Source organism: Carassius auratus, chromosome 12, assembly GCF_003368295.1.
Source record: "Carassius auratus strain Wakin chromosome 12, ASM336829v1, whole genome shotgun sequence".
NCBI classification, from domain to species: domain Eukaryota; kingdom Metazoa; phylum Chordata; class Actinopteri; order Cypriniformes; family Cyprinidae; genus Carassius; species Carassius auratus.
The window spans coordinates 8,680,373-8,695,332 of NC_039254.1; the positions used below are offsets into that span (position 1 = coordinate 8,680,373).

Here is a 14,960-nt window from a genome sequence, read left to right on the forward strand (position 1 = left end):
TCTGAGTTAAAACAAATAAATATCCTAGAGTAATTCATGTACTCAAACAGTACACTGACTGAACTGCTGTGAAGAGAGAACTGAAGCCAATACGTCAAGCGCAAAAGAACCGGGGATCCGTTTTCTTCAACCGGTTTATTGAATCAAACTGTCCGAAAGAACTACTGGTGATCCAAAAACCGATGCAAACGGTTCTTGACTCGTGAACGAGTCATTATCTGGCTCAGCTCGGTGTTCATCTTCAGTTCTCTCTTCATAGCAGTTCAGTCAGTGTACTGTTTGAGTACATCAATTACTCTGGGATATTGGTTTGTTTGAACTCAGAGAGAGTGTCAGCCACATTAAAAAAGTAAACAGCTTAAGTCATTTGTGGATTAATGTGTATTGGAGACGCGAACCGTTTAAAATGAATCCGTTCGATTTGGTGAACTGGTTCAAAAAGATCCGGTTACATCGAATGATACGTTCGCGAACCGGATATGAAAAACTGCTTTGTTTTGAACTCTCTCACAACAGACACGGAAGAGAAGACAATGCTGAATAAAGTCCTAATTTTTGCCTTTTTTGGACCAAATTGTATTTCGATGCTTTAAAAAATTCTAACTGACCATCTGATGTCACATGGACTACTTTGAAGATGTTTTCTTACCTTTCTGGACATGGACAGTAGACCGTACACACGGCTTCAATGGAGGGACTGAGAGCTCTCGGACTAAATCTAAAATATTTTAAACTGTGTTCCGAAGATAAACGGAGGTCTAACGGGTTTGGAACAACATGAGGGTGAGTTATTAATGGCATAATTTTGCTATTTGGTTGAAGTATCCCTTTAAGTCTGTGTACAACCTGACGATCCTTTTATTAGAATAATTTGAGAATGTACCAAAGAGCAACTCGATTAATGCTTTAAACATAGAGCAGAATCTTAAATATTAATTTGTGTTAATGCATAAATATATCCAGCATCTTATAATCTGCGCAGTGCATCGATGCTGGGCAAGTGGGCGGGACGAACACATCGCGGGATACGAGCCAATCAACCGCCGCGCTTATTCCACTTCTATGATACGAACGAAACCGGCAGCACCCTGCTTCACCTTCACCGCAGGAGTCAGGACGGCATCAGAACAGCATCCGAGCTGCACCGACAGCCTGCTTACACACCGCCCGCCAGCCTCAGTGTAGTTCCCTAATGGCAACGGAGGACAAAGGAAAAACGGCGGCGCCTTTCCCGGAAACGGGATCCCTCTCAGCAACGCACAGCAATCTGAACAATAATAACAACAACAATAATAAAAACAAAGACAACGAGGGAAGCGAAGGAGCCACAACAGCCACATCTGCTGCTGTTGAATCCGGCGGGCCTGAAAATATCATAGGAAACGGTTCAGCTGTTAATATTACCGGAGGCAATAACGGCAAATGGGTCCGTCTCAACGTCGGGGGGACGGTGTTTCTAACGACACGACAAACGCTGCTGAAGGAGCAGACTTCATTTCTGTACCGATTGTGTCAGCAGCAGGACTTACATTCAGACACGGTAAGACAGCAGCGAGTGGTGTTAGTGTAGGAGTGTATGATGCACTGAAGGGTCTTCAGTCAGATGGATGCACACGTGCTGCACTGCTCATTAACGCGGACCCCCGGTGTGTGTACAGTTGAGCTGCGTCGCAGTTATTAGCCAGGAATATCTATATTACTCCACGATGCATTTATCAGATAATGTGGCCCACCTGAAGCTGAGCTTGTACAGAGGGAAGTTGGATCATCCGCACATCCTCTCTGGGTTGTATCTCATAAAATTACATTTTACATTTAGATATTTTAGATAGATCTACATTTAGATAATAACTTTACTTGTTTAATATTTGTATATTAAATAATAATATTAATGATGAAAGCATAATTTTTAACTTTTTAAATATTTTTTTAATCAGAATATTTTAAAGGTTATTCATTATTTAATCATAATTAAAATGTCAAAATTAACATTCTGTCATCATTTACTCACCCTCATGTCATTCCAAACCTGTATGCATTTCTTTCAAAAAAGGAAGATATGTGACCCTGGACCACAATTTTTTTTTTTTTTATGGCAAATATTATTAGGATACAAAGATTACATTTCTTACTGTAAATATATAAAAACGTCATTTTTGATTAGTAGTATGCATTGCTAAGGACTTCATTTGGACAACTCTAAAGGCGATTTTCTCAATATTTAGATTTTTTGCACCCTCACATTCCAGGTATTCAAATAGTTGTATCTCAGCCAATTATTGTCCTAATAAACCAAGGAAATATATATAATCTCAATTTCAAATAATTTACAATTGAGACCATATTTTGAAGAATCTTGGAGACCAGATATTTTATAGGATACTTAATTTTTTGTTAAATAAGCAAAGTGAAAGGAAGCCTACCATCATCCAGATATGATAGAACTGCTCTGTCAGAATGTAGAGCACATGACAGAAGTTCCAGTGGGATCAAAGCAAATATCACCATACGCCAACTCTTGTGTGCAGGGGGTCTTATCACTGACCCACTGCAATAAAATGTTTTCTTCTGGATGCAAATGTTAATATATTATGTAATTTCCTTTTTTAAAGCTTTTATCTTTGACTCTCCAAATCTTGAATATTTCGTTACAGCCTTGGTGCAAACTATATCATCAGCACAACAAATTGAGTAAATGGTATTTGACTGATTCCACAGCAGCACTAGATCTGCATCAACTAACTTCGCCTACTTAAGTCTGTGTACAACCTGACGATCCTTTTATTAGAATAATTTGAGAATGTACCAAAGAGCAACTCGATTAATGCTTTAAACATAGAGCATTTCCTGTTGGCAGATGTCTTTATGTGTCTGCTCGGAAGGCCCAAATCTAATAAACCTAGATGTATTTCTAATTGGATGCCAAATGTAATTTTTCAATATTTCCAGCCTGGAATAAGGTACCTATTTTGGTTTTACATTTTATGTTTTTCTTTGTGATTTTGGGGAAATGTTGTGAGCTTTACGCATATTCAGTATGTTATTTTGTAGCTCCCGTTTACTCTCTTAATCCTACAGCACTAAGGCATACAAAAAGTATTTGACTTAACAGATGGTACTCTGCCTTCACAGTATCATCCCCTCCCAAGCTATCCTCTTATATTCCCACTTATTCCACACTCAAAGTACCTCCGTCCCCACAGTAAGTGACGAGGCACAGACCGCTGTGGTGTTTTGTGCTCTCTCACTGGTCATGACACTCTTCTAATGAGATTAGAGTCATGGCACCTTGAAGACTCCCAGCCGGGCACAAAAATATCTATGGAGGCTTCTCTGTTCTATTCCTGGCCTGGTCGGTTCTTCACTGCTAGTTTACATGCATTTAAAGAGTTCAAGTTTCTAGAATCATTGCGTTGAGCCAGAAAATGGTTTGTAATTGAGAAATTCTAATTGGAAAGTCTGTCATGATTTTCTCACCCTCGTGTCGTTCCAAAACGGTATGACTTTGTTTTTTCTTTAGAACATAAAAGAAGATATTTGAAGAATGTTGGTAATCAAACGGTTTTGGATCCCATTGACTTAAATTGTTTTGTGTGTGTGTGTGTGTTTTCGTCTACACAATGGAAGAAACCATTCTTCAAAATATCTTCTTTAATGTTCCACGGAAGAAAGAAAGACTCATGATTTGGGAATGAAATGAGGGTGAGTAAATGATGACAGAATTTTCATTCCTGGGTGGACTACCCCTTTAAGACTTATATTATTAGGTATTTCCCCTACATCTTGAATGAGAATGTGCTTTTAACATAAGCCAGAATTGATTAAGTTCGAATAGTTTTTTCAGCTTTCTCGTAGAATGCTGTGTGGCTTTACGTGGCACAGGTTATTATGCAGTTCTGTTTTGAAATTAATAAGCTCTTTGTTTGCCTACCAGGTATTTCCCATGGGATGCAGCTAGTTTCCCATCATGACCTGGTTCTTATACTTCCTTGTTCAACTGCAGAGTTAAATGTCAATGCAAGATGAGCACGGATAGATGAATTAGAAATCAGAAGGCTGAATCCTTTGCATTTAAGCCATATACCGTAGAATTATGTAAATCCCCTGTGCGTTCTCTTGTTCTTGTGAAATCCCGAGCGGGGGGGACAGCTTGTCTCTTCTGACGCACTGCAGGAGTCATGCGCAGGTGTTGTCATGCCTGCTGTCAAGTCTAGTCATGTCTAATGTGAGGCTGTCTGCTGCACTTGCTGTTTCGAAAATGCCATTTGTGTGTGCATGTGCAAATGATGTTCTGTGCTACGTTTGTCTGTGAGATTTTATGGAGCGAATGGAAATATTTAGATGCCTTTTCAACTCTGTGTGCCGTTCGTGTCCATGACATGAATCTAGAGTGAGTCATGCTGGGCCCAAAATGAATGGAAGGTGAAAAAGAATATTTCATACACGCAACTGTATTTTACATTATTTATTTTAAACTATACAATACTGTTCAATAAAAATACTTTTATCAAGGTCACATTAAATTGATCAGAAGTGACAGTAAAGAAATGTATAACTTTACAAAAGATTTTTATTTCAATTATGCAATTATATCAGTGCTCAAGATATATTCTTGTTATTATCAATTATATCAATTATGTTTTCAGCATTGATAATAACAAGAATATATCTTGAGCACTAATCAGTTTATCAGAATGATTTCTGAAGGATCACTCGACACTGAATACTGCTGAAAATTCAGCTGAACCATGACCGAAATATATACATTAAAATACATTCAAATAAGTCAATTATTTTAAATGGTAATAATGTCATAAAATAGTACTGTTTTTATTGTATTTTTGATCAAATTTATGCAGGCTTGGTGAGCATAAGAGACAAGTACTTAAAATAGTTTTTCTTGCCAAAGCCAGTTTTTTTTGCTATATGATAAATACCTTTTTCTGTAGGTATGTTGTTCATGTTGTGAATCTGCAGTAAGTTATCCCATGCTTTCTTTCTCTATTATAGTACTTTTATAACATTGCAGTGCATTTTCAGTCTTGCCAACATCATCTTCTTTCTTTTTACCCTTTTCACCCTTGTGTGCTTCTGTGCACTTCCTTTTTCTCATGTTGCTGTGTGGGTTTCGAGTACTCATGCCCTTGGCTCTGTTGTGTAATGTTCTTTGTAGGGCATGTTGTAGCCTACATGATGTCCTAATCTTGCTAGAGCTGTGCCGAGCTCTTAAGGTTAATTCATTGCAGAGAGGAGACCCTCAGCAATTCTGGGACAAATACAGTGGCCATGCTAATGTGACCTGTGCTCACTGCCACATGCCCTTTCCTTTAATGTTGTTTTCTCGCTTGTGCCAAGTCTCATTTTTATGCCCTGGGGTTATGTACTGTTCAGAGCATCCTGTTAGTGTTGGGTGATATGCTACATTTTCATATCGTCCTATCGTCAACCTATGAGTCCGCCGATACACAATATTATCATGCTTATAATCTATTTAATAATTTATTTACTTGGTTTCATTGCCGGAAAGTGACCCAACTCCAGCGTCAGACTAAAAGCAGCCAAATGTTTTTAATATGACTGTATTTGTATTTAACATGATACCAAATTAATAGAAACATCGTAAAGTACTAATTTTAATGCTTACATTTCCTCAGTTATTCTCAGTCTAGTTTATGCACTTTAAAAACACTCCCATTTATAATCAGTGAATCTACAATATATGATGAATAAATCTCTTCGGGTGTGTCTCAATCAGCTCCCTTGCTCCCCAGCTCGTGAATCAGTAGATCATGAACACAAATTCAGCCTCTACAGCGCCAACGAACAACATAGTAGAACATTATCATCACTGGAATTAATAAACAATAGGCAGTCTAGGGGACCAATCAAATTTTTATTAGTGCTGGACAACGATTACAATTTTTAATCCCGATTAATCACAATGAATCGCATTATGCACAAAACTAATAAAGGAAATCAAAGGTAGTGTGTTGTGCACTTTTTTCATTTAAAATTACTGCTATATGAACAAAAGTGTAATGACATTTGGTTTGCAAACACTCAAATAAGGTGCTTTTTTACAGTAGTATTCCTTTAACACAGTAGCAGTTAGAATATTTATTGTAAATCTTAACTTATAACATTAATGTAATTCAATAAAACAAGTTATTTGTCACTGCCAGGACATATATTCTATAGTTTGTTATAGAATAACGAGTTATGCAATATATTTTCTTAAAGGGCTGTGTGTTACCGTGTCCCATATGACTCAAAATAATAAACCACAAAGTTTACAAAACGAGCGCTTCTCTGCTGTCTTCACATGCTATCCAAGTATAAATTGGGCTTTAGCCTAAATAATTTGATCGGGAGAATCCCCCTCCTGTGACCCATGATATGTCTGTATGTGTATTCAGAGCCAGTAACCAATGGACTTTCATAATAATAAAAAAAACTGTGATAAAATAATTATAGACGTTAGTCAATTAATGCATTAATGAAATGATAACTTATCCAGCCCTAATTTTTTTTTATTTTATTCTCTTTAAACATATCATTCTGTAACACGTTCTTACAATATTTCAGCTGAATGTTAATTATAAATGTTAATTAAATGTGTTTGTTACCTGTAGATAAAGATAACATGTAGAAAGAGAAAAAAACATATATTAAGCGTGCAGAATAACATAAGCGGACTTTGAACGATTAATTGCCACTTTGAACGACTTCATAATTGTGGCATACATAATTGTAATCACAATTAGAAATTAGATTAATTCTGCAGCCCTAGTATAAATAGCATCTAGCTATTTGTACTTAGTTTACATAGTATCGACCGTTAAGAAAATAAATAAGATATTTTCACTTAGAGTAAATATGCTCTATCATGCAAAGAAATGATAGAGTAATCAAATTGAATTGTGAAACCAGTGTCGATTCACACCTCTATTGTTAACATGATACTATGTCTTTCGGCACAACCCACATCCTGTGCATCCGTTAAACAGCTTCAGCACTGATTCAATGCTACATTTACATAGGGAATTTCCTAACATTCACCACATTATTAAATATTAACAATATCTAATATTAAATAGTAAAATGTTAAACGCATCATGATTAAGCAATGTGAATTTATTTTTAAATAATATTAGGCCTACATATTTGATTAAATTAAATTTATACATTTACATGGCTGTGATCTGTTTTTGTAGGATGAAACTGGTGCTTATGTGATTGACCGAGACCCTACCTATTTTGGGCCCATCCTCAACTATCTGCGACATGGGAAGCTGGTTTATAACAAGGAGCTGGCAGAAGAAGGTCTGTTATTTAACTTTCTTGATATTTTTTATTATTTTATTTTTATATTTTCAGTTTAAATTTTTTTTCTATTTAGTTTATTACTTCCTTTTATTTCAGTTTTAGTTATTTTTATTACATTCATTTAGTTGCCATGACAAAATTTCACATTATTATTTAAGGTTTATCATGTATTATTTGTATTTACTTTTATTAGTTTTATTTCAAATGATTTTTTTTATTTATACTTAGTTAACAGCACTATTAGATTTAATTGTACATTCTCATTTCCACTATTTTTTATTTAGATTTTCCTTGCCTTCATCTAATGCTAATACTTAAAAAAACACTAATAATTGAAAAACGCTGTTGAATATAATATTTAGCAAATCTAAAAATAAATATGTTTTTTTATACTGTATGTTATAATGTAGTGATGCAATTTAAAAAAAGTGTTTTACTTTTAATTTATTTGGAATTTCAATATTGGAGCATATATAGTCGAAACAACTGTAACCACATCCAAGTTCAGTTTTTCAAGCAAAGTGTGTCTATGCCTTCAGGTGTCTTGGAGGAGGCAGAATTCTACAACATCACACCGCTGATTAAATTAATCAAAGAGAGGATTCTTGAGCGAGACTCCAAGGCCACACAGGTAATGAGCAGGGCTTTTATCATTCCTCCATGTCGAAATAAAATAGCATTTTATTTTCATTAGTATCCATTTTTTCAGCTTCTTCACTTTCTTAGCACTGTATTTCTGTCCATCTCAGTTTCTACTGTACATTGATGACTGTATTTGTGTGCTTATGCAACAGCCATCAGTTTCCCACCCACACTTGCTTTTCTTGCTTTTCTTGTTTTCTTCTACTTCCCACCACATTCCTTTTTTTACACTTCACCAATCTTCACCCTCTCTCTCTGTCTTTTATACAGCAGGTACCACCAAAGCACGTGTACCGGGTGTTGCAGTGTCAGGAAGAGGAGCTGACCCAGATGGTTTCCACCATGTCGGACGGCTGGAAGTTTGAGCAGGTCAGCGTGCGCGCCTGCCGAAAACCCCGCCCCGGACTGCTCTGGACTGTGGGTTGGACTGACACGGAGTCGATTTCCCTTCCCCTGATCCTAATGCTCCCAGTGTCCAATTCTCCCCTCAGATTCAGAGTCCAGTGATGTAGCTAAAGTGTGAAATTAAACTTTTTGACATTTGCATTCAACTGGATTTAACATGGTCAGTTGCACCAAACCCTCTTTTTTTTTTTGTAAAATGTCAAATTATATGATATTATTCCAGCTTTGTCAAGATGTAGTTTTACATATCCCAAATGATATTGTGCACATAAGACAGGATGAAAACTACATGTTTTGAAGTAATAAGGCTGATTTAGCATCCATCACATACCAATCATATGTGTTTCTTAAAGGGACAGTTCACCCAAAAATGAAAGTTGGTAATTTTACTCCATGTCATACTGTTCTAATCCTACATGCAAATTTTTTTTTCTGTGATAGACAAAATGATTTTGGTGGAACATTTGTAACCGAACAACATTGGTGCCTATTTCCATAAGATGAACAAATACAAACTAACAGATATTTCTCAAAATATACTTTTGTGCTGTACAGAAGAAAGAAAGTCATACAGGTTTGGAATGAAATGAGCAATAGTCAATTATGACAGAATGTTCAACTTTGGGGCAAACTATCCTCTTTCAATGCAGTGCTCATGATGTGAGACACTGAAAAACAGCATGAGACATGATGCAACATCCAAAAACTGCATATGTACATAGACAAACATTTAAAAGGTTCAACATTTAAATATATCAATGCTAAGAAAGGGATGGACATCCAGCCAGCATTGTTTTTTTCAATAACAGCCGGCTGGATGTACATTATCCTGCTTATTTAAACTTTATAATAGTTAGACATGAAATATTGATTAGAGTTTAAATACTTGAACACAAAGCTTCCATCAAGTAAAAAATTTTCCCAGCAAGCGCATTTCAATGACTGCAGTTACCTGGAAGAGCCTGTGTTATTAGCTTTAACCGGTTGTTATCGTCACTATCAACAAACTAAACTCCTATCTGAGAAGTTGTCCACTAAAAATTTTGCTTTAAAGCACAGGCAAAAAAAAAAAAAAACATTTGAGCTAAATTAAACTAAAAAGAAAACTCGGTAAACCTCATCAATAGACTAATCAGTTGGTGGAAGACTAACTAAGGTTGACCAACCTGACCGGTCTCTAATGAAAGCAATGAAGATGTTTTTGGTACAGCTGACCAGGCATTGGATCCATCTTGATGTTTTCCTTTATTTTCTTACCCCTTTCCTCTAATCTCAAGTAAGTGTCTTAATGAAAGCCCTCTCTCTCTTTTTCTTGGCTGTTCCTTGCTTTTCAAGATGGTGAACATTGGCTCATCTTACAGCTATGGAACAGAGGACCAGGCTGAATTTCTCTGTGTGGTGTCAAAAGAGCTGCATACCTCGGGTGGAGGTTTGGGGACAGAGCAGAGCCACAAGACTAAGGTTGGAGCACCTACAGACATATAAACTAATTTTACACTCTCTGTGCCTGCTCACAAACACTAAAGCACAGTGACTAATTCCTCAAAAACATGCTTACAACATACACAATCTGCATCTCTTCATCTCATTCCACATCAAAAGCCTTTATCCATTCGCACACCCACTCTTCAAATATTCATAATACTTTTTCATTTTTTTTTGCTGTCATCATCTGTTGTGCTGCGATCCCTCCGGTTTCTGTTCACCCTGTTGTCCACTCATAACACAACTAGACCTCGGACACACAGGAGGAAGATGGAGCGAGGGAGGAAGAGGAGGAGGAGGCAGTGGGAGAGAGAAATGCCACCCCCAATGAGTGGATTAGAGATTAGCAGAAACTTGTGTCAAAGGAATTGGTGAGGCAATCCCATCATGTTGGTTGTATTAGTGGTAGATGTACAGAATTTGAGTAGTCGGAGGGTTTCGGTAAACTGCATTTCAGTGCACCAAATTAAACAATCACAAAGAAAAAACAATAGGACTAAATTAAACTAAAAAAGCCCTCTTATATGAGCCTTTTATGAGAACGGTGCACTAAAGTGAAATACCCTTCACCTCCTAGCAACTCCCAAGCATGACTTTCCCTCATAAGTAACTATTACACTAAAAACAATTCATAAGTGTGCAAACAAACTGTTGTGCACCTTGAATAAATATAGCTTTAAAATTGGATTTGGGACTCCTTAATATGGGACCCCTTAATTTTTAATACAGCATTTGTTCCATAAATTGCCATTGAATCACTTCCATCTCAATCCATATCCACAACTTCAGCAAAAATGATCTTTGTATTACATGGAATTTACAAGGAGGCATATTTTACATGCTACACTATTCATATCAGAAATGATAAGTGATTATGTACTACTATAGACATACACTGCTGTTCAAAAGATTGGGGTCTGTTATATCTTTTGTTTTGTTTTTAGAATTCTCTTATGATCACCAAAGACTGCATTTATTTGATCAAAAATACAGCAAAAACTGTAATCTTGTGAAGTATTATTGCAGTTTGAAATGTATTACAGTTTGTAAAGTTTAAAAAAAATTGGAGTTTTACAAATATTAGACCTTTTTGGTGCAAAATTTTTTTTAAACTTTATTTTTAATTTAATTAACTGAAACTATATTTCATTAACATTTAGTACATTTTAAAATGGAATTTATTCCTGTGATGTGAAGCACAGATTTCAGCATCATTACTCCAGTCTTCAGTGCCACATGATCCTTCAGAAATCATTCTGATTTGCACATTTGGTGCTCAAATATTTCTTCTTATTAAAGGCCCCGTTTTTTGTGCTTTTTTGAAGCTTTGTATTTACAGTGTGCAATATAACGTGTTCATGTTTCGCGTATAAAAAAACAGTGTTTTTCACTTAATTCACCTATCTGTATACCGCAGTTTTCACTGTCATAAAAACGGGCTGATGTCTTCCTTGTTCTATGAAGTCCCTCCTTCAGAAATATGTAACGAGTTCTGAATTTGTTGTGATTCGACACTAGCTTAGCGCACGCTGCCCTCCCGGAAACGCGATTGGGCTAGTTTTGAAGCAAGAAGCAAGTGGGCAGGAGCACGTGCTGGAGATGTACTTATAATCACAGGAGCGTTTTTACTGACGAGATGCGCATGAAAATCACATTAGATTTTTTTGCACAGCCCTACCATCTAGTTAACAAAGCTTAACAGCGTTGCCCTTTGTGTAATAAGTTACAGAAATTGTTAAATGCACCAACTTAAATAATAAAATACACTTACCGGTTGTAGTCCATAAACAACGCCTTCTCCAGACAAAGAGGGAACTGCTCCATCTTTCAAGAATAATCTTTGTGCGAATCCGGCATTAAACTAATTGAGACTGAGTAAGTCCTCAGCAGGCTGTCATCAGCAAAATGTGCTGCACATAGTTTTACATGTGGATTATAATTTTTGGGAACCGAGTTAAACATAAATTGTAACCATTAATCTCCAAGTACAGCTTCCCTGGGAAACCCAAACAAAGATGATTGAAAATAACAGCGTTTCAACGACATGGCGACAAACGCTGCTCTTCCTCTTCTGCATCAGAGGGCAACAATACCACGCCCCCTTTTTTGTGTATTCATGTGGGCGGAGGTTAGTCAAAAAAACGGTTTTAGTGACGTCATTACTGCAGGAAGTAGAGGGATGTACCGTATTTTTCAGACTATAAGTCGCACCTAAGTATAAGTTGCATCAGTTCAGCGCCCTCTCGCGGCTGTAGACGGTAATGTTTTCTCTTGGTTCATGTCAAATTAATTTTTGATAAATAAGTCGCACCTGACTATAAGTCGCAGAACCAGCCAAACTATGAGAAAAAAGTGCGACTTATAGTCCAAAAAATACAGTAGTCCAAACAGGTCGTTCATTGTAGGCGAATTGCATTAAATTAAATATTTCGCTTGGCATTGAACTTTGAGCTTTAGAATTTTACAGATATTATTTATACTCTAACAACAACATTACACGCTAACTAAAGTTTAAAACATGGGATCACGAAGAACGGGACCTGTAATATTGAAAATAGTTGTGCTGCTAAATATTTTTGTGGATACTGTGATCATTTTTTTCAGGAGAGTTAGAACAGCATTTATTTAAAATCTTTTGTAACACTGTCACTTTAGGTTAATTTGATGCATAATTTCTGAATATGATATAATTCATTTATGAAAAAAAAAAGATGTTATTGACTACAATGCTTATGTATATAATGCCTTTTCCAACTCTCTTGCAGCTGTTCCAGATCCATGGGTCCCGGATGTAGGATACAAAGAATTTTATTTTTCTAGATCTCCATTTCATCATGGGTTCATGATGCTGTTTTTATAGCCATACTTTTTTAGATTTGTTGACTTGAACAACGGGTATTAGCGGGAGACAAGAACTTCACATCCAGCAGCAAAAAATGTCATTGTTTTAAATTGAAATGTTTCTGAAAACAAAAGTCACCTAAGGTATTAAAGAAAGACTTACAGCTACTATCTTAGTACATGACCCGTTACCAAAGAGTGCAACGTAGTTATGGGATCCAACTTCAGTAAATATAATGCATTTAAACAAAAAGTAAAGAATTAAGTCTGGTTTAGTCAGGAAATACATTGTCATCAATGATGTAAATACTGTGTGGATATGAGAAAGTAATCAGATTTTAGTATTTAGAGTGTAGGTTTTGCACATTTACTATTGCAGAAGAAGAGTGGCTCTGCTACATGAATAGGTCACGTCCTGTTCCATTTAGCATCAGCTGTGGGTAAAGTGCCAGCACTGTCAACCTGGCAGACCACCAGCAGTGCACTTCAGACCCATTTACAGTCTGCGGCAGTTCATTTTGATAGTCGTTGGCGCCAGCTAGAAGGTCAGGGTATCATTAAAGGTCACTCGGATATTGCGGTTCTGGTTATGTTTGAATACTGTATATGGATTCTTAATAGGTCCTGGTTTCAGTTTATTTAAAATGAAGTTCAGATAATGTGCTGGAATATGATACTGTCACTTGCTAATGTGTTTTGTGTGAAGGCTAGGTTTCTTCCAAAGGAACAGTCAAAATCATTCAAATAAGCATGCTTCAATTCAACAAATGATCAAGCACCTTTTGCTCCCTTTAGCTTACAGCTGTGGGCTGTTTGCATGCCTAAGCTTCTTTATTATTAAATATGCTTAATTTTCTCGCACAAATTTGCAAATATACAGTGCCCCCAAAATATGTTTGGACACTTAAGCCACAGTTAAACATGGAGGAACATTGTAATGGATGATTCCATTATATAGCAAACCAAGTGGCTGATAGAACAAGCACAATCCTTTAGCAAAACATAACCATTTGAAACTGGTTTCAAATATCGTATATCAGGGCTCCAGAAAAAAACAAAAAAAACAAACAATTAAGGAGCTATTGATGTTGTACTGTGATAAAGCAATAAGCCCCAAGAACCTGTGGTTTACAGTGAATTCATAACAGCGGAGGAGCATTGTTAGGTACGAGTGCCTAAAGCCCCCTTTAGCTGTTATAAATTCTCTGTAAATCACAATTTGTTTTACCGCTGTAAAAACTTCACGGGGCTCATTGCTTTTAGAAAATGGTTATTCCATATATGTAACAAGGTTTCACAAAATAAAACAAAGCTAATACAATGTAATGATATTAATAAAAAAATATTCTTCCACCAAACAGTGTAGTTCCTCAGAAACTGTTGTGGTTACAGTAAAGTGGTTCCCGAGCAACACACCAAAACAAATAGGTGAATGCCTGTTGACTAGAGTAATTTACAAAAGCTTTGAAAGTGGCTCAACCAATCAGAATCAAGGACCAGAACTATCAGTTTTATTAGCTATCTTTTAAAATAGCCTACCTTTTGTACTATAGTAATGAAGCAAAAGATATGATGGTTTCGTGTGCCGCTTGAACTAAGGCACTAAAGCGATTGCTTATGCTGCATTAAATGTATACTACATTTTGGAGAATATGAGCTGAACGCTGGCTGCTTACGCTCTTCTGTGTCAGCCACACCACAAAGATAAGCAGTTTTCTTTCAAATCAAAGTGTAAATACAAGTAGAAAAGCTTGTGCTGCTAACACAGAAGAGCGTACACAGCCAGCCACCTCATATTCTCCAATGGCGCTACGTTGAGGTGGTGATAAGCTGACTACATTTTTGGTCTCAGTCTGGAGCCCTATAAATAAATATATATACACACACACTGTATATATGCTAAAAATAGCTTTGAGACCAGTTTAAATGCTTTTTTCTGAGAAAGGGTCATGCTTCATTTGTTTGCAGATTCCACTTGGTTTGATATTTCCAATTTAATGCATTAAAATTAATTTTTAAATGTGATTTAAGTGTTTAGAAACTAAATTTGGATGGTTAAAAGGATTTTTTCCCCATGTTTGATTATGGCATTATCATTGTCTTTTTTTTAAACATTTAATTTGTTTTGTAATCGCAACAAGACCTATTATTATTATTATTATTATTATAACTGCATTTATACAGAGGAAAGAGGTGTTTGCAAACACATTTTGTAGCTCTGTGCATTACTGGGTCAATTCGTTCTTATTCTGTCCCCATTT

General features: G+C 36.3%; 1 protein-coding gene across 3 annotated transcripts; it reads left to right on the forward strand.

Annotated features, from left to right (window-relative positions):
• Nucleotides 1-994: 994 nt before the first annotated feature.
• kctd17 (potassium channel tetramerization domain containing 17) lies at nucleotides 995-13,754 on the forward strand. Of its 3 annotated transcripts, none has more exons than XM_026276746.1 (7): nucleotides 995-1,540; nucleotides 7,215-7,323; nucleotides 7,866-7,957; nucleotides 8,239-8,385; nucleotides 9,709-9,834; nucleotides 10,107-10,229; nucleotides 12,624-13,754. In XM_026276746.1, the coding sequence occupies exons 1-6, from the start codon at nucleotides 1,193-1,195 to the stop codon at nucleotides 10,203-10,205; spliced, it is 921 nt and encodes a 306-aa protein (XP_026132531.1). In that variant the 5' UTR covers nucleotides 995-1,192; the 3' UTR covers nucleotides 10,206-10,229; nucleotides 12,624-13,754. The 3 variants fall into 3 exon arrangements, with proteins under 3 accessions (XP_026132531.1, XP_026132534.1, XP_026132532.1); XM_026276747.1 differs by having other exon boundaries at nucleotides 999-1,540; nucleotides 8,239-8,337; XM_026276749.1 differs by lacking the exon at nucleotides 10,107-10,229.
• Nucleotides 13,755-14,960: the final 1,206 nt, after the last annotated feature.

Bases quoted from the DNA above. Each gene is read 5' to 3' on its own strand.
- kctd17 (XM_026276746.1), top strand. From the start codon at position 1,193: ATGGCAACGGAGGACAAAGGAAAAACGGCGGCGCCTTTCCCGGAAACG. The intron at 8,386-9,708 runs GTGGGTTGGACT...TTGCTTTTCAAG, and splicing joins GCCCCGGACTGCTCTGGACT to ATGGTGAACATTGGCTCATC. The intron at 9,835-10,106 runs GTTGGAGCACCT...TAACACAACTAG, and splicing joins AGCAGAGCCACAAGACTAAG to ACCTCGGACACACAGGAGGA.